Source organism: Dromiciops gliroides, chromosome 6 (genome assembly GCF_019393635.1).
Source record: "Dromiciops gliroides isolate mDroGli1 chromosome 6, mDroGli1.pri, whole genome shotgun sequence".
NCBI classification, from domain to species: Eukaryota; Metazoa; Chordata; class Mammalia; order Microbiotheria; family Microbiotheriidae; genus Dromiciops; species Dromiciops gliroides.
The window spans coordinates 208,283,364-208,304,174 of record NC_057866.1 but is presented as its reverse complement, the minus strand read 5'-3'; the positions used below and the strand labels follow the sequence as shown (position 1 = coordinate 208,304,174).

Here is a 20,811-nt window from a genome sequence, read left to right as displayed (position 1 = left end):
TTTTACCATTTTTATAAAAATATAATTGATATAAAAGTTTTCATGATGAAAAGATTGAAAAGGGTCAGCTACCTTACTTCTGCTTCAAAAAGACTAATCAGGGGGGCAATTAGGTGGTGCAGTAGATAAAGCACTGGCCTTAGATTCAGGAGGACCTGAGTTCAAATCTGATCTCAGACACTTGACACTTACTAGCTGTGTGACTCTGGGCAAGTTACTTAACCCTCATTGCCCCGCAAAAAAAACCCCAAAAAACAAAAACAAAAAAAGACTAATCAGGAAAAACATTTCTCATCTCATCTCGCATATATTAGATAACCAAAAAAAAGAAATGAAAATTGTTGGAATGGCTGCGGGAAAAGAGGCATACTGACTGTTGATGGGGTTGTGATTTAGTCCAGCTATTCTGTTTGTTTGATTTTTTGGTGTGTGTGTGTGTGTGTGTGTGTGTGTTGGGTTTTTATTTTGCAGGCCAATGGTTACACAGCTAGTAAGTGTCAAGTGTCTGAGGTAAGATTTGAACTCAGGTCCTCCTGAATCCAGGGCTGGTGCTTTATCCACTGTGCCACCTAAAGTCCAGTTATTCTGGAAAGCAATTTGGAAATATGCCCCCAAACTCACTAAATTGTGAATGATACTCTTTCACCTGGTGATACTACCAGGAATATACCCCAAAGAGATCAAATAAAGAGGAAAAGGATCCATATATACAAAAATACTCATACCAATTCTTTTTTGTAGTGGTTAAAAAATGGAGGCTAAGGGGACATCCACCTACTGGGGAATGACTAAACAAACTATGGTATATGAATTATTGCACCATAAAAAAATGTCAAAACTGATTGGAAAGAGGAATAAATATTTGTTAAGTGCCTATAGGTCAGGCACTGTGCTAATTTTAAGAAAACTGGAAATTCCTGTATGTACTGATTCAGAGAGAAGTGACCAATACCAGGAGACCAATTTATATGATAACATCAGTATTATAAAGAAGAATAACTTTGAAAGATTTGAGAACTGTGCTTAATGAAACAATTAACGCCCTTCCAGAGGACCACACATGCCTTCAAACTTGTGATAGAGAGTTTGTCCTAAGGAAAAGATGAAGGAGACATATTTTTGGACATTGGTTAGTGTTGGGTTCTCTTTCCTTGATTAGGCATATATGTTATGATGGTTTTCTTTCTTTGTTGTTGTCCAATTAGCTACAATGAAAAGGTCCCAGATGGTGGGCTGAGGTGAGCTCCCAGGTATCTTTCATTTTCCCATTTCAAACTGGGTAGGCTTAATGCCATTCATTTACTATTTTGGTAAGCAGAGCCACAAAAATTCCTAGTTACCACTTTGCTCAGGGGGAAGAATGTGGATTAAAAAATTATTACCTGTACTCTGATGTCCAGTTGGATGGGTAGTCTTTTGAATTAGTCTATCGTATCGATATTTTAATCTTGTGTTACAAGAGTCATGAGTTTGGAAGAAAGAAGAAAAGTGAAGGATAGGTATAAATTGGGGGGGGGGGCAGGGCAGTGAGGGTTAAGTGACTTGCCCAGGGTCACACAGCTAGTAAGTGTCAAGTGTCTGAGGTCATATTTGAACTCAGGTCCTCCTGAATCCAGGGCCAGTGTTTTATCCACTGTGCCACCTAGCTGCCCCCTGGTAGGTATAATCTTTTAACTAAAAATGATTGAGGCTGATTAAGATTCTAAGCAAAATTCTCAGACATAGCATTAAGAATGATGGTTTATGAACATTTCAGAAGTATAACAGTGAAGAGCCAACATGGGTTTTTATAAAGAATGGATCACACCGGAATAGACTAGATCATGTGAATACCACAGACAGAATATACACCTGGATTTTCAGTAAAACATTTAGCAAAGTCTTTCATGATGTATTTGCAAATAAGAAGGATTGATCAATCAACCAGCACTTTTCAAGTGGCTGTTATGTACCTAGTACTAGATTGTGGTAATTAGGTCTGTTTGGAGCTAACTGAAAGATTGGACACCAAAAATAATGAGTCACGATCAATATCGACTTGGGGGGGAGATCTCCCTAATGGATCTGGTCCTTGGTCCTACGTTGTTCAATTTTTTTCTTTTGAATATAGAGGCAGCAAGGTGAAGTAGAAACAACATTGGTTTTGGATTTAGAAGACCTAACTGCAAACCCAGCATTTTAGTCAACAGGGTGGCATGAAAACCAAAAAAAGCTGATGTGATCTTTGGTTCTACTAACAAAAACAACGTTCAAAGTATACTCTGCCTTAGAGCATTTTGCTCAGTTCTGGGTGCCACATTTTAGGAAAGCCATGAAAAAAGGGGGGATCATGTCTAAGGAAGTCAACCAGAATGGTGAGAGAACTAGAGACCATATCCAATACTGGTTGGGTGAAAGAATTAGATTTGCTTAGCTAGAAAGAGAAAAGACTCTAAAAGGAAATGAGAGTTGAATTGAAATATATAAAGAATTGTCATGTGGAAGATTTAGAAGATTCTTTCTACATGGAAAACAGTAAAATTGAAATTTGAAACAGATTTGCCAGTGAGGAAGTTATTAAAACTGAAAGGTCAATAGGCATCAACAGCATGACTTGATATTACAAAAGCTGTGGGTATTCTCTTGGTGTAGACTGCAACCTTGTCTGCTTTTTCATTCTGTATAATTCTTGCCTGTGTCTTCCCATAAATCTTCTATACAGACTCTACTTAACATGCTGTGCTTTCCTCTAGATTTCTTGGTATCGTGTAGATACCTGTGGATCATACATCCATCTGTTATCCTTTCATTATTGATACATGACCCCATCTCCTTTTCCTGACACACATCCACTTCATTCTATTTTTAACAAAAGTTCTGGCACACAATTCTTCATCAGTAATAGGTTTCAGCCTATCTAAACTCACCATTCACATGTCTATCGTGATCCTGTGGTAATCAATGCTTTGGAGAGTGTGCTACCCCATGATTCACAACTATATAACCATCATCAGAAAAATTTGGATGGGCTCTTGTTTCAGGGAGAAGGTTGAAATATTAAAGAAGCTAGAAAAGCACTAGACAATTCTTCCAAATAATATACATCTCACTCTCTTCCTCATATTATATTTGCTGGTCAATGCAGCTAAGGCAGCCAAAACAATCCAACACCATCACAGGCTGTGTTATAATGAAAGCATGGTATTTATATCATGGAAAGTGATTTTAACTACTCTTCCCTGGTTAGACCACATCTCGTGCAATGTGTTAAATTTTGGGTTCTATCTTGGAGGAAGGATAGTGAAAAAAAATGAAGAATATTTAAGATGAAAATGACCAGGATGGTAAGGAAACTGGGAAACATGCTGTTGAAAGATCAAATGAAGCTTAATTTGGAAGAATTAGGGGGTGGGGCAAAACAGAAACATAAGAGGACAAAGTTCCTTCAACTATGCAAAAATTTGGAAGGGAGCTCATATGGAAGCTTTTTCTGATTCCATCACTATATGCACATCCCATGTGCATCTGAGAACAGATTGTATTCCACCAACAGAATGGGAATTCCTTGAGAGCAGGGATGACTCACTTTTGTATCAGTATCCCCAACACTCAATATATTGCCTGGTACTTAGTAAGTACCTATTAAATGCTTCTTGATCAGTTGTTTTTACCCTAAAGGGCATAACTAAGAGCCATGGATGTAGATAGCAAAGAGAATGGTTTTGACATCATGTAAGGAAAAAAAAATGAAAGCTGTCCAAAAAAAGAAATGGGCTTCCCATCACCAAAGCTTCAGGAAGGGAAGAAAGCTCACATTTCAGTCACTCCTCCTAGGTCTCTGAGATCTCTTCCAATTCTGTGATATATTTCTTTGTTAAATTATTTTAAATGCTTTTATTTAAATTTTTTGTTTTTGAAATGTTTTAAATTTTGTAATTAAATTTTTAATTTAAAGTTTTGAGTTCCAAATTTTATCCCTCCCTCCCCAAGACAGTAAGCAATCAGATATAGGTTATACATATGCCATTATGTAAAACATTCCCATATTAGTCAAAAAAATTTTTTTCATCTTATTTTTTCCAATTACATGTCAAAACAATTGTCAACATTTGGTTTTTTAAAATTCTGAGTTCCAAACTCTCTCCCACCCCCTCCTTAAGGAGAGCAATTTGACATAGATTATACATGTTCAGTCATGCAAAGCATATTTCTATATTTGCCATATTGCAAAAGAAAACACAGAACACAAAAAAGCCAAGAAAAATAAAGAAAATTAAGGGGAAAAAAGTAAGTTTCCATTTACATTCAGACTCCATCAATTCTTTCTCTGGAGGTAGATAGCATTTCTCATTAGAAATCCTTTGGGATTATCTTGAATCTCTGTATTACTGAGGACATCAAGTCATTCACAGTTGATCATTATATAATATTGCTATTACTGTGTACAATGCTCTCCTGATTCTGCTTGCTTCACTTTTCATCAGATCATATATATGATTTCTGATCAATTATTTTTCATGTCTATAGATTTGAATAACCAGTGCTGGCCTCTGAAATCTTCCAGAATCTTCTTCCCTAACTATCCATAAGCGATCCCACTTCTACTGCTTCCCCCGGGGTAATTTTACATTATTTTTGCCCCTGACCTACTGGCAAAGAAAGGCTTGTGGCAAGCCTGCCCTACAATTCCCTCATCTTAATTTCCAGTGAAAAATTATTCTTCCCTATCTAGATCCTTATGCAACCCATTCCTCATCTTTGGGTCTTCCCAATTCCTTTACCTTGTACTTTTTCCTTCTTTCTTTGTCTCATATAATGGAGCTGAAACCACAGGTTAGATTTTTTTGTTAAACTAAGTTCTTCTCTTGTTATAATAATCACTTCTCTTCCACATACACCACGGATGGCTCTTTAGCAGACACCTTATAGACCTGTCCTTCCAATCCTTTCTGCCATGACTCTTTCCCTCTGGGTTAACTTGATGTCCAGTGCAGATCCTGCATTCCCAATATTGTCCGTTACTCTCCACTGTTGGTTGAGTTAACCTAATAAAAACATTGTGGGCCAATGGATGCCGGATGGTCTTTTTTACACTTTTTGTTAGCTAGAGCTAAAACCCCTTGATTGTTACAGGATAGTAAATCACTTCGAGGAGAGGAGGTAGATCCCCCCAAAATATACATTACAATAAAAATAACCGCACGGAGGGCAGCTAGGTGGCACAGTGGATAGAGCACCAGCCCTGGATTCAGGAGGACCCGAGTTCAAATTCGGCCTCAGACGCTTGACACTTACTAGCTTTGTGACCCTGGGCAAGTCACTTAACCCCAATCGCCTCACCAAAAGAAAAAAAAAAAGGAATAAAAAATAACCACACAGGCACATATAGCATTAGAAGTACATTCTACACATGCAGACACAAAAATTGGGCAAGGACATTTTATACAGGAGACAACAGATGGACACTTTGAGGAGTATACTGGTCTTCTGCCAAGACACTAAAATAATAAGGCTGCTTCCAGCAGGGCCTCCCTTGTTGCACAGGAAAATTCTCATCCCTGTTGATAAGAATCTTAGCAGATAAAAAAATGGAGGAAGTGCTCATGGTGAAGGGACCATTAATCTATCAGAGGGTCAATCTGGCTTCTGACTTCTACTGTCAGTGCTTGTTCCAAAGGTACCAGTGCTTTCTAAACTGCCCAACAGAACGACCTCTTCTCTATCCTCATCATTCTTTACCTCTCTGCTAGATGTGACACTGTTGATTACACTCTCCTCTTGAATGTTCTCTGGGTTTTTAAGACACTGCTCTCTCCTGGTTGTCCTCCTACCCATCCGGCCACTCCTTCCCAGTGTACTCATCCATGTTCAATAACTGTGGACATCCCAGCATTCTGTTCTTGCTGCCCTTCTCTTTCCTTTCTACATTCTGCCATATCCTCAGCTCCTAGGAGTCCAACTATCATTTCCATGCGGATGATTCCCAGATCTATTTATCCAGTCCAAGCCTATCCCTTCTGAGCTGCAGCCCTGTATTACTAGGCATCTCAAACTCAACATGTCCAAAACAGAACTCATTCTTTCCTCCCAAGCTTCTCCCTCAGGTATCTAATCCATTGCCAAATTTAGTCAATTTCTTTCTCCACAACATCTCTCGCATACATCTACTCCTCTCCACTCATCCACCACCCAAGTTAAGGCCCTTATTCCTTCTCACCTTGAAATGGTCTTCTATCAGTCTCCCTAACTTAAGTCTCACCCCACTTTAACCTATCTTCCACTGAACTGTTTTTTCCTAAAATGTAGGTCTGACCCTTTTACTCCCCTTCTCAATAAACTCCTGTCAATATTGTCTTCAGGATCAAATCGAAAACCCTCTGTTTGGCTTTTCAAGTCCTTCCCAATTTTTTCAAATTCCACTCTTCTCCACAAATTTTATGTTCCAGCCATAGTGACCACCTGGCTGATCCACCCTATGACTTTCCTTCTCTTACATTGATGGCACCTCCATCATGCTGTGTTCTTCATGCCTGGAATACCCTTTCACAATATACAATTCTTAGAATTCTTGGTTTCCTTAGAGACTCAGCTCAAGGGCCACCTCCAGGATTCCTTTTCCTTTTTCTCCCAATTAACGAATGCCATCCCCTCTAAGGTTTTCTTCCAACTATTCGTATCCTTACACATTCTTATTTATGTATGTTGTCTCCCCCCCATTAGAATGTAAGTTTCCTGAGGGTCAGGGGCTGTTTTTGCTTTTTTTAAAATACCTCCTGCACCTATCACAGTGTCTGGCACATAGTTAAGCATTAATGCTCATTAATTAATTGATAACATTTTCCTTCACTGAAAAGTCAGAGACTAGCTTTCACATGGGCGGCAGCTAAGTGATGCAGTGTTAGACCTAGAATCATTAAGACCTGAGTTCAAATCTTCCCTCAAGCACTTACTAGCTGGGTGACCCTGGGCAAGTCACTTAACCCTGTTTGCCTCAGTTTCTTCATCTGTCAAATGAGCTAGAGAAGGAAATGGCAAACCATGCCAGTATCTCTGCCAAGAAAACCCTAAATGGGATCACAAAGAGCCAAACACAACTGAAAAAAAAAAGACTTAATAGCAACAATAAACTTTTTTTGTTGTTTCTGGTTTTTTTTCAGGGCAATGAGGGTTAAGTGACTTGCCCAAGGTCACACAGATAGCGAGTGTCAAGTGTCTGAGGCCACATTTGAACTCAGGTCCTTCTGAATCCAGGGCCAGTGCTTTATCCACTGTGCCACCTAGCTGTCCTCAACAATAAACTTTTACATGCCAAAGTGATTTTCCATAGATTTCACTGCAAATCACTGATGAAAGTAAGGCAAGAAATTTGATCTCCTGACTCTCAAGAGTTTTCAGCTGCATCCTCAAACTTGGAGTTGGAAGAGCCAAAAGTACTCATCTAGGGCACCCACCCCATACTGTACTTGGAAGCTGTTGTTTTTAACTCAAGTGTAAGACTTGACATTTCTTCTGAATGATCCACTGGGAATATTTCAAGCCAATTCCTAAAGAAATTGATGCTGTTGTTCATCCTTCATTCTCAAAGAGGACCAATGACATTAGGAGGGTGATGTCTTGACTTACAAGTGAACTGGTAAATGAGGCAGAGCTAAGCAAAGTCATGAGCTTCACTCTCTGCTCCAGGGTTATTGAAGTTCACTGGCAAGACAGAGGTAAGAGCTGCCAATAACCCCAGATGCAGAGGAAGACCTTGGCCTTTTTAAGCTAAAGTCTTTCCCAGGTTTCTCTGAAGGAATGCCCATTCAGTGACTACAGGCTAGGTAAGAATTGAGGTAAAAGATAGCCTAGTTTGATTTCCCCTAAAGAAAGCATGGTTGTTCTAGAAGTCTAGGTTTGTTTTTTCCCTTCTCATCCCTAGATCCTCTCCCCCATATAGTAGCTTAGGGAATTGGGGAACAAAAAGAGCAGAGAAGGGGTTTAGATACTAAAGGGATGAAAACAACCCCACTCTGCTTATCCCACATCCTCACTGACCCCCCAAACAAAAGAATCTATAAATAATATCATTTCAGATACTACATGCACCTAGACAAATTAGGAGGGCAGCAAGGTGACAGTGCATAGAGTAACAGGCCTGGACTCAGATCTGCATTAAAATCGGGCCTCAGACACTTACTAGCTGTGTGACCCTGGGCAAGTCACTTTACCCTTTTTGTCTCACTTTCCTTATCTTTAAAATGAGCTAGTCACTCCAGTGTCTCTGCCAAGAAAACCCCATATGGGGTCATGAAGAGTCAGATGCAACTCTTCATGTGCTACTTTATATACTATATATACACTTCATATACTACTTTAATCATTTAGCAAGCAGAACATTGAATCATCATAAATGGGCGTGTTCTACATCTCAAGAGTCCTTTGTGCTCTCCATTGATTTTTTTTTTTTTTTGCGGGGCAATGAGGGTTAAGTGACTTGCTCAGGGTCACACAGCTAGTGAGTATCAAATGTCCGATCCCAGATTTGAACTCAGGTCCTCCTGAATCCAGGGCCGGTGCTTTATCCACTGCACCACGGAGCTGCCCTCTCCATTGATTTTTGCATGGATTTCAGAAAATCACATCCTTTAGTATGCAAAGAAAAGTAACTAAAGGTAAATTCAGATTTTAAAAATTGTAATGATAAAAATAAACTCAACCTATTTCTAAGTGTTGTCTTTCAGACTTCAACCTCATAAATGATGAAACTGCAGAAAACTTTAAGACAAAGATAGACCAATCTCAGCATTTTCCCTCAACTCCCAGAGAAAGTATCCCAATGATGCAATTGATTAGAAATTACTATTCCACCTTAAGTCACTGTCCACATTGGATAAATGGATGAGTGTCATTCAAGGAACTAACTAACAGTGTGTGTGTGTGTGTGTGTGTGTGTGTGTTCCTCACTTTAAATATATCCTTATCTCCCTTAAGCCAGTGATATTGGGGAAAAACAACTGATGAAAGTACTTATAACTGTCAAGTCACTTCATCACAAACAATAAGGAGAAGCTCTGTTCACCAGAGAACGTCATGAGAAGATAGAATCAGAGCATGGGGAAGCTAAATTCTAAAATGCTCTTTTGATTCAAAGGTTCATATCAAATACAGGAGGGATGAGAAGTATTCAAAATAATAGAGGTTCAGGGCAGCTAGGTGGCACAGGGCATAAATCATCAGCCCTGGATTCAGGAGGACCCGAGTTCAAATCCAGCCTTAGACCCTTGACACTTACTAGCTGTGTGACCCTGGGCAAGTCACTTAACCCTCATTGCCCCACCCCACAAAAATAGAAATAGAAAATATAATTTCTTTACTCCTAGTTTTATAAAGCCCTAATTTATTTATTTTTTTCTTTTTAGTGAGGCAGTTGGGGTTAAGTGACTTGCCCAGGGTTACACAGCTAGTAACACGTGTCTGAGGCTGGATTTGAACTCAGGTCCTCCTGACTCCAGGGCCAGTCCTCTATCCACTGCGCCACCTAGCTGCCCTGCCCTAATTTTTTTTAATGAGATATTTACAAACAACATACAAAAATCCAGACCCTCTATTTTGGGCATTGCTATAGTTGTTTATGAAATATACTGTCTAAATGCTATAACATTTTGTAAAATCTTTCTCTGCTCTGGCACAACAACTAATCTACAAATAAAAGGAATACTTTGGTTTGTTCATTGAATTAAGGTCATGGGAAGATATAAATAATTAGCATGCCTCCTATTTCAAGGAGGCTACAGCCCAGAATCCTGTCTACAGAACAAATCTAAACATCAGCAGCCAATGCCACACATTTGAAAAAAAGCCTTCTTTTCTCTAAGCCAGGCAACTGTGGTCTTGGGATATATATATATTCAACTTGCTGGAAAACCTAGCCAAACTTTTTTTTTAAGTATAAGCAACTTATTTCTTTCTATACTAAATGGTTTAACTTCTTGAAATCATTACAGGCTGCTTGGCAATGACTAGTCTTTCACTATTATACACTGGTTCTGATCTACTCCCTCTCTCCATCTGCACATTCCATAAAGGCAGACAGTCACCTGGATTCTACAACATCATACAGAGGAGGCATAGTGCAGAGAGCGAGTACAATGGAAAGAGTGCTCAACTTGGGAGTCACAAGTTCTGAGTGGGAATTCTACTTTTCCCACTTAATAATTGTGAAACTTGAGTCAAGTCACTTTTCCACTATGGGTCTCAGCTTCCTTATCTTTAAAAATGAGGAAGGTGAATTAGATGACCTCGAAGGTCCCTTTTTCCAGTCCTGTGATCCTACAAAGGTTGGGATGTGACAGTAAGAAGACCTGAGTTTCATTCTTACCTTGAGCCCAATTTCTAGTTGTGTGACCCATGATGAGTTACCCTCTCTGTCTCAGTTTCCTTAATTATAACATAAGGATATAGTAATAGCACTTACCTCCTAGGGTTGTTGTGGCGATCAAATGAGAGAATGTATGTAAAGCGATTTGTAAACCCAAAAGCAATAAATCAACCTGGACTGATATTATATAGTTTCTTGTGCAGTCATGTTTTTAAAGAAACACCACCAGCTACTGGGGTGGTTGACTATTAGTCATAGGTATCAAAGCAAAACTCTGCAGCAAGGGAGACTCTCTGTAAGAGCATCACACATGTGTGAATGATGTAGAAACTACTCAAGAGATCAAACATTTAAGATCTTAACTAGGTTACAGTTGAAAAGGCAAAGTTTATCGAGGAATTAATTCTTAAAAATTAAAAATCAATGACAGGGGCGGCTAGGTGGCACAGTGGATAGAGCACTGGCCCTGGATTCAGGAGGACCTGAGTTCAAATCCGGCCTCAGACACTTGACACTTACTAGCTGTGTGATCCTGGACAAGTCACTTAAGCCTCATTGCCCCTCAAAAAGAAAATTAATGATAGGCATGGAGGAAGGGGTGAAGAAGAGCCACTCCAGGCAGTCAAAACTAGAAGAATAGATAATCCAGTATATCAACCAATTGGCAAATGGGCAAGGAAGAGAATTAGGAAAATGTGGCAGCATACTTTTGCCCCTCTCCATGTCCCAGGGTATATAAAAGGGCATAATGTCCCCTCTTCTCTTACCCCCTTCCCACATTAGGTACAGATATAATCCTGGAGGAGTGGAGTTAGTGAAGGAAGGAGTAAGATATCATAAAGCAAGAAAGCTCAGTAAAAGTGGACTGTTTTGACTAAGAGGTGACCTTGGGGTCTTTGGAGAGAGGGAGAGAGATTCTATTTAGCTTGAGAAGAGAGCTCTAGGGAGCCAGGATCTGGCCTGAATGAGACCAAGCAAGGAATATATTGCTAACTTCAGACGCTCAATGAGAGGGGGCCTCTGAGCTTCCTTCTAGCATGTCTAGCACAATTAGAACAAAACATTGAAGAAAGGATTGAGGGCACAAAGTATCTACAAGAATCAATATACATTTTCCTATAGTATCATTTATGTTTTGTGTTCCCTACCCTCTCCTTTCCCTTTCTTCTTTAGCTCTCTTCTCCCTCTCTTCTCTCTCTCTTTCCCCCACCCCTTTCAAATCCCCTTGATGGGGGCTGAGGTACTGAAGGAAACTGAGGAATCCTAACATAGTAAACCAAACTGAATGATCCCATTTATATAAAAAGTATAAGGGGGCAGCTAGGTGGCACAGTGGATAAAGCACTGGCTTCGGACTCAGGAGGACCTGAGTTCACATCCAGCCTCAGACACTTGACACTAGCTGTGTGACCCTGGGCAAGTCACTTAACCCTCATAGCCCCACAAAAACAAACAACAAAACAAAACAAAAAAAGTATAAGTATAAACTATTATATATATAAACTCAAAGGTTGCAGAGGTTTTCCAATGCTTTTATTCATGTTATTTTTTCTGCTATGCCCACTGATTAAGAAATGGAGAGAAAGGGAAAAGTTTCTTTGAGGAAGAAAGGGGAAGTACAGTTAGAAGTTTTGATGCACTAGAATCTATTCTAAGTAGGTACTGAGAAATACCCCAAATATCAGTTCATTTTTTATACTGAGTCCTCTGAGAGCAGGAACTGTCTTACTTATCTCTTCCCACAGATAAACAGTACGGTGCAATTTACTGTAATGTAACGAACGTGTGTTATATTTCAACTTAAGAAAGAGTCAAAGTCAGGGATCCCACCCAATCATTAGTTCTGAGACATCCCAGAGACAGTGGAGGGGCATTAGGCACTAGAGATAAAACATCCAGCCACTCACTGCCTACATGGTTACACACAGCTAAGGGAGCAACTAACTTGACTGAGTGAGTCCCTTCCTTCACTTGTCTCAGCCTCAATTTCTTCATTTGGACAGCAGATGAGGGAAGACTCAAAAGCTGCATCTAGGATTGCAGATTAGGCAACACACAAGGGGATTTTGGAAAAGGGAGAGGTTTAGGGGGAAAGCGTGCCATTTTAGGGCATCTTAACATGTGCTGAATGAAAGAGATGTGTTTGTACCCTCAACCCTTAGCACAGTGCTCTTTGCACAAAGTACCTGCTTAATAAATGACTTATTCATTCATTTAACAAATAGATTTTTCTCTGGGTTGGCCCTCAGCTTGGCATTTGAAGCCCTTCATAGTCTCATATTTTGGCTTTCCCCTATCATTGCTGACTTGTTTTGATAGTATTTCTGCCGCCCCGCCCCCATCCATATCTCTCTTCCTCTCTCTCCCCCAGTCAAACTAGATTATTTCTTATTTCTTGGCCTCAGTAGCCTATCTCAAACCTCTGTGCTTGCCCATACATCCTGCCTGCTTCTCTGGAATGCCCTTTAGGTTCTTAAAATCTTTAGCCTCCTTCAAGCCTCATCTCCTGTAGGAATCTTTTCTCAATGCTTTTAGCTGTTCAAAGCATCTTGTGTATATAGGGAAACTCACCCCCATCTTCAGCAACCATAAGCTCCTTGAAGGAAGGGGGTATTTGTCCTTTGCTCATTCTATCTCCAGAATTTAGCACAATGCCTTTCACAGAGTAGGAACCTAAATGCCTATTGAACTGAATTTTGTGGGAGAGAAAGCATCCAGAATAATCCTGAAATCAGGATTGAAAATCAGTGGTCTATTCCCTGATGTCCATGCATAAAAGGCATCTATTTATTAAGCACCTGACAGGGCAATGGATAGAGAAAGCTGGACCTGGAGTCAGTTCAAACCTAGCCTTAGATACTTACTAGCTATACGACCCTGGGCAAATCACTTAACCTCTGCCTCAGTTTCCTCAATCGTAAAAAAGGGATCATAATAGCACCTATATCTCAGGATGGTTGTGAGGACCAAATGTTTGTAAAGCGCTTCATGCCTGGCACATAATAGGCATTTAATGTTTCCTTTCTGACACCAAGGATACAAAGTCAAAAACCTAACAGATTTGCTCCCAAGGAGTTCTCATCCTAATGGGAGAGGTGATACAACTTTGGTATTTACAAGATAAATATAATACAGGTAACACAGGTAACCTTAGAGGGAGGAACACAAGCAGGAAGAAGAAATGAGCAAAGTCCTTCAGCAGAAGGGGACATCTGAGCTAAGTCTTGAAGGAGACGGGATTCTATGATAGGGAGGTGAGGATCCAGGGCACTCCAGACATGGGGGTGGGGGGAAGGACAGCAAGGGCAAAGGCAAGGAGAGAGGAAAGTCTGTGAAGGGTGGGCCAGCATGGCTAGAGGGCAGAAAGGTCCTTATAGTCCTAGAGCCAAAGGAAAGGACAAGGATGTGAAGAACTTGGAATGCCAAGCATACATTACACAGGGAGTTTATTTTCTGCTTAGAGCTGCATTTTAGGAAAATCATTCTGGTAGGTGTGTAGAAGATGAGCTAGAGTGAAGAGACACTCCAGACCTCAGACCAACTGGGAGGCCATTGTCCCAGTCCAGGCAAGAGCTGATGCAACAGAGTGACTGCTGTTAGAGGGGCAACGAAAGAGATGTATTTAAGAGATACCATAGATATAGGAAGGAAAAAATTTGGCACTCCATGTGGGGCGAGCAAGAGAAGAGTTGAGGCTTGACCCCTGAAATGATAAACCCATGTGGACTGGAAAATAATAAAGAAATGACTTGGAAATTGAGAGACCTAATTTTTTTCAGCATCTTCATATCACTATAATATTATCTGTAACTGTTTTGGCAAAGAATATCCCCTTTACCCTGAAGCAAACTTAGAGCTAGAGTGATCGTTTATGAAACCCACAAACAAAAATCTACAGGTAAAGGTGGAAAATGGCTGTTTTGCAGAGTTTGATTTTATTTCTTTACTTATCTATTTCTTTCTTCTCATTAAATCTCAAATAACTAAATCTCAAGTTCCTAAAGACCAAATTAGGCGATAAAGATAAATTGCTAGGCATATGTATTTATTTTAGGCAAAGATTCTTATACAATTTAAAACCTTAGGAACTAAAAGTTTTCATTTATTTTCTGGTCAGGCCTCTTAAGTCATTGTCTTCAGACATTTAAAATATTACACCAGTTTTCCAAAATGGAATAGAATATTTGCTATTTTTTGCTGGGATCTTTGCATGGGCTATCCTTTCACACTTTTGCTTAATCCCAATTTTAAGACAGTGGCTGGTGGAAGGAGATATGGGGTTGGTTGTTGTTGTTTTAAAGTAAAATGACTTCTCTTAATTCCATCATCGCTTCAGAGAAGTTTATTGCCGGTCTGTGTAACCTCAGAAAGGATGACTCTTTGAAGTCCTAAACAAACCACTGGAGAGGAACTACATTGGTACCTCGATTACCTGGAAAACAAGTAGTCAGGTGTTCCATCAATGCTTCTGGTGTGACAGGTTTTCTTGCAGAGTTCATTGCTGAGATGGCCAAGCAAAGGATTTCCCCAAGTGGAATAAACTGAGATTGACTGATGGGAGACATGCTGATTGGAGAGACATCACCTGTGGAGAAGGAGAGCCCATTGTAAGCAAGTACTCCATTAATGAAATCAATGATGTTCTAATTCTCTCCCACCACCTTTTTCTCTCCCCCCACTATTTCTCTCTCCTCTCTCCTTCCCCATGTCACACAGGTGCACGCACGCGCACGCGCGCACACACACACACACACACACACACACACACACATCCCATAGATGCAATAAATTATTCTTTTGGGGGGGGGGGCAATGAGGGTTAAATGACTTGCCTAAGGCCCCACAGTTAGTAAGTGTTAAGTGTCTAAGGCCGGATTTGAAGTCAAGTCCTCCTGACTCCAGGGCTGATGCTCTATCCACTATGTACCCAGCTGCCCCCAAATGCAAGAAAGTATTCTAAGATTTAATGCAACAAACATGAACCAAGTGCTTATACAGTAGCCCATACACTATGCTGGGCACTGAAGACACAAAAATAAGGAAAGCCCACAGGGTGATTACAACCCAACAGAAGGGACAGAGACGGATAACCAAGATTGTTATACAGTAGCACATTCCACTTAGGCTTTTAAAAGAGTGTTAAAACACACTTAAGGATGGACAGCTAGGTGGATAAAGCACTGGCCCTGGATTCAGGAGCACCTGAGTTCAAATCCAGCCTCAGACACTTGACACTTACTAGCTGTGTGACCTTGGGGAAGTCACTTAACCCTCATTGCCCTGCCCCCCAAAAACCCCCAAAACAAAAAACCAGTTAAGACTCCTCTTTCCTTGATAAATAAAGTTGAGTTTATGACAAAGCATATGGGCTCACTCAAGGATTCCCAACTTTTTTTTTGAGGGGGTCGCTGATCCCATTAACAATTTGGTGAAGTCCATAGATCCTCTTCTCAAAAAAGATGTTTTTTAAAAGCATAAAATATATAGGATGATAAAGGAAACCAATTACAGTGAAATATGGTTATCAAAGTTTTTTTTAAAAAACAAGTTCAGCCACATGAGGTTAAGAACTCCTGGGTTTTAAGCCAACTCATGATACTAATTTAACAACATAATTTGAGTCATAACACATAAATATAAAATAATTCTGACATCATACTGCAGATATGAAATGAAGATAATATATTCTATGTAAACACAAGGATACTTTGTGTTGACCTACAGTACATTTTACTTTTGTCTAACAGAACTTCTTATTTTTTACCCCAATCCTCCCTCATTCCCAACTTTCCTATTCCTGGCCAGTACATTGCCATCCTTGTGTCATCTCTTATACTCATCCCACCTAACCAAGAAGCTGCTAAAACTTGTCTCTTTCTTCCTGTCTCCTTCTTGGTAATGCTGACATACATAGCATTACAATCTGAGGACTTCCTGTGCCTTTTTATAAAATATGGTATACAGTTATTTTTAAAAATCCAAAGGTATCGTTGCTTATAAAGAAATACAAGAAAAGATACGAGATATGTAACAAGAAAAATCTCCCCCAAAGGAGAACATCTCTACTATTAGGAACAATGCTCCTAAATTGGATGAATGACCATAGAATGCAAAGAAGGAAGCTCTTGAGATGGGCAGTACATGTGCATATGATTAATACTGGAAATGACAGATAACAATGAATAGAACTCAGCTTTGTCGTGTTTAGTTCATTTCCCAACAAAACTGTTTGAATTAATTAAGCATTCTATTTTAAAATGTGTTTATTCCAAAGCAATAAACTGGAAACTATAAACATTGGTACAATGCCATGACACACAAGTATTTATAGAAGTCACTGCATCGGGGATTAATTATGATCTATGATTAATAAGGGAAGAAAACTTGTCAGTTAATCTAAAGCATGAATACATCTGTCAATATTGTACTCAGTATATGGAATGAATAATCATTTGAACAAGTTAGCATATTTTCTTTCTTTCACAGATTTTAAAAGTGAAAAAAACCTTCCAGATTATTAATTTGGACCATAACAATTAACAAATAAAAAAAAAAAACAAAGCTGAGGCCATGTGTGGAGCTGTGAATTGGTCCAGGCATCATGGAAAGCAATTTGGAACTATGGCCCAAAAGTTATTAAACCCTTTGACCTAGCAATATGACCAAGGAAAGAGGAAAAGGACCCAAAGATACAAACCCCCACATTTCTAGAACTTCCTTTTGCAAAGAAATAGAAACTAATCATATGTTCATCTACTAGAGAATAGCCGGACAAGTCATGGGATGAGAATGAGATCGAACACTATTGGGATGTAAGAAATGATGAAGGGAGAGGTTTCAGAGCAACCTATGAAGACTTGTATGAATTGATACAGATTGAAATAAGCAGAACCAGAAGAACAATTTATAGGATAACAATATCATATACACAAACAACTTTGCAAGACTTAGGAGCTGTGATCAATAAAATAACCAACCTCGATTCCAGAGGACAGTGAACCAAGAAACAGAAATCGTTGTCCTCTGGATGGACCTACACTATTCATCATCACAGGCCTATACTTGAAAAATCCTTTTTACATTGTGACAGGACTTACCACAGTCAGGCCCCAATTGGGGTAGGGGGAGCTTTCTAGGATCCAGAGTTACCCTAATACCACAATGAGATAAGATAACAGAGCAGAATTCCAGTAGGTCTTTCTCCTCTTGTACTTCTAACTGGACCTGATTTTTATCAATCCCCCTTTTGTATATGTTCACCAAATTCAACCACTTCTTATGAAATGTTATCAGTTTCTATTTATAATATTCTAATGATGTTGCTTTTATCATTTTTCACTGTAAATGTACAGCATTTCAGCACACTATAGACAACTTTGGGGGTCTCTAGTCTGAGAATGGAACAGCTATTCACAGCATTGTTTCTGTTTCTTAAATGGATTATATCCTAAAGAAAACTGAGGAACACATTTGTAAAATACGCCAAGGGTCCAGTTGTGATAGGGCACATCTTTCTTTCCTCTCTCTTTCTCCTATAAGCCTACTGATAGAGTTAATAATTTGCCAAAGTTTCATCTTAAGTACCCTTGGGTTTGGGGGTGGTGGGGAGGAATGACAAGCAGCCTGTAGTTACAGTTAAATGAACAACTTTGATAGAGAACATCAGAAAATATCTTGTGTTTACAACTTAATTTAATATATTAACACCAATTATATGTATAAATACTACTTGGCTCTTGAAACAGAAGGTTTACTATAATATTTTTGAGAGATCTGTTCCAAAATTCAAAGATTCCTTTCCTAGAACATTTACTTGAAGACTACAATACCCATACATAAGGGACATAGCATATGGCTCTCATTAACTCAGACTGCTGCTAGTTGCTAGAAGCTTCCCTTTGAAACCAAATGACTATACTTGACTTTCAAATGTTTGTATTTGAAATTAAAAGGAAAGCTGGCATCCAAAAAGCAGCTTTTCCCCTAAAGTTACTGTATGTTTTGTTTCAATGTCGCTCTAGTATAGGGTTTTTCATTGCTTCTTACAGTGGAAGGGAATTTGGCATAAAGAGAAATTCTTAAAGGAAACAGAAAGCATTAAAAAACTTTATAACAAAAAAAAAATGCCCTAATGCCCTCTTTAAATACTTCATAGCCCTGTTAAAAAAGCTCAATTCCCACAGCTATTAATTGAAAGAACACTCCTGTTAAGAAAGGGGAAAAAACGAACTCCAAAGAGTCCTACTGAAATTGGCCTCACTCAAATCAGCTCTGGCACTCCTTACAACTCTTAATGAGGTACAGGGAGACTGGAAACACAATGTGGTAGGTGGAGCAAGAGACCCAAGCACAAGTGAATTCAAACCAAACTCAAGTCTTTTTGCTTAGAGAGTGTTTTTCTAACTGTCCACTCATCCTACAAGATAGATAATGCTCAGCAAAATAATGAATCAGCTAGCTGTCCAACTCAGCAGGTCCTGACTCACTGTTTTATTAAAGAATCCATCACGGTCCCTACACATCATACACACAATCCCTAGGCAAATTGGCCAACGTCGCTGTTTTAAGGTTTGTTCAGGGACTGAGTGATTGATGTGGAAAAAGAGAGTGAAGGTAGGGCCAAGCAAGGAAGACAGGTAGAGAGCAGAAGACCAAGCATCAACACTGGCTGGGAATCTGCCTCCCCTACCCCCCCCCAGCCCCCTACCCCCCCCCAGCCCCTTTGATGTATTCTCATTCTCGCTCGCTCTCTCGCTCTTTCCCTCTCTGTCTCCTCTTCAGAAATTCTTAAGCTATGCTAAGATATGCATCCGTGGGAGAGATCTCATTTAACTAACTCCCAGTATTACTACTGCAATTACTATAGGAATAGTAGTTCACATCTATATAGTGTTTCTAATCTACCAAGCTGCCTTTCCTGTTTAGTGGGAGAGATCCTACTAGATCAACTGTAAACTTCAGTAGTTCTAGTTCTCATAATGACACTACAATTCAACCCAACTACTTTCCTGAGCACCACTACTTCTGGCACAAAGAGGATGTGATATGGCCAAGAGAACATCAGATCTTCAGGCCAAAGCCTGACTCAGCCACTTAATGGCGGTGTGACCCAAAGAAAGGTCCTTAATTTCTCTTAGTTATAGTTCCTTCATTTTAAAATGGGGACACAACTGCTCAGCCTCGCTGTTTCATAGGGTAAAGGTGAGGTATGCACAAGAATGGATGGAAAGCGTCAGATAACAAACAATTACCATTTGCAAGGCACTAGAAGGTTGGCAGAGTGCTTTACACACATTGTCCCACTTTTGGCTGCATTACTTTGGGCCTTCTCTCTTTCCACCATGCCCCCAAGAAGCTCATTACTGGGAAAAATCTCATCATCTTACATGCTCCAATCAGCCTTGGTACTCTATTGCTCCTCACTGCTCTGCCTTTTGATTGGAAGGCAGAGCCATGAACTCCAAAACTTTCATTTAAGGAGAAGCCTCAGCACAGATGTTTCTGCATTTCCCACCTGGCTGCACTACTTTGGGGATTCCCTGATTTCTCCACGATGTCAGGTACCAGCCCCCTACTCTTTTTAGCTTTCCTTTTAATGTGCTATATTCCCATATTAGATTGTCAGCTCCTTGAGATCAGGGACTCTTTTTTTAAATTTGTCAAGACATCACCTTCCTGACATCATTGGTCCCCTTCAGGAATGAAGGACAAAAAACAATTTGTATCCCCAGAACTTAGTACAATGTCTGGCACAGAATAGGTACTTAAATATTTACTGAGTATCAAGTTGTTATTACAAGTATAAGAACAAGGAACCAATAGCCAGTGTGCACCACTGAAATGGACTCGATGTGGAGATGAAGGGTGCAGTTGTTTCAGTGGTGTCTGACTCTTCATGATACCTGATGTGGTTTGCCATTTCCTTCTCCAGCTCATTTGACAGATGAAGAAATTAAGGCAAACAGGATTAAATGACTTGCCCAGTGTCACACAGCTAGTAAGTGTCTGAGGCCAGACTTGAACTCAGGAAGATGAATCTTCCTGACTTCAGGCCAGCACTTTATCCACTGAGCGACCTAGCTGCCTCGGCACAATGAGCATGATAAAATTACAGGGGTTCATAGACAAGGCATAGATGGATTGTGATTTGTATTACTGGAGGGAATATTCACATCTATGAGATCATAGAGTCATTGGAGTATTAACAATATGTTGAGTATGATACCCTTTTATAAATGAGGGGAAATGTTATATATACACATGACATTTGTTAGATGGGTGCCAAACTGCTTTGAATGTCTAATCACAGAGTTCATCACTGAAACTCCAAACTGATTTAGGTTTCTGCCCTAATGTTGTGTGTGTGTACGTACTGTTGTTGTTTTAAATCAGTATACTCAACTTTTTTTGTTTATTTGTTTGTTTTTTGTGAGGCAATTGGGGTTAAGTGACTTGCCCAGGACCACACAGCTAGT

General features: G+C 39.7%; 1 protein-coding gene across 6 annotated transcripts in view; it reads right to left on the bottom strand.

Moving 5' to 3' along the window:
- The window catches only part of STOX2 (storkhead box 2), a 337,214-nt gene that overhangs the window by 29,409 nt on the left and 286,994 nt on the right, over positions 1–20,811 (bottom strand). For all 6 annotated transcript variants that reach the window (XM_043970549.1, XM_043970550.1, XM_043970547.1 and 3 more), the window contains one exon: positions 14,769–14,921. In XM_043970549.1, coding sequence (XP_043826484.1) covers positions 14,769–14,921 — 153 coding nt within the window. The remainder of the gene's footprint in view (positions 1–14,768; positions 14,922–20,811) is intronic.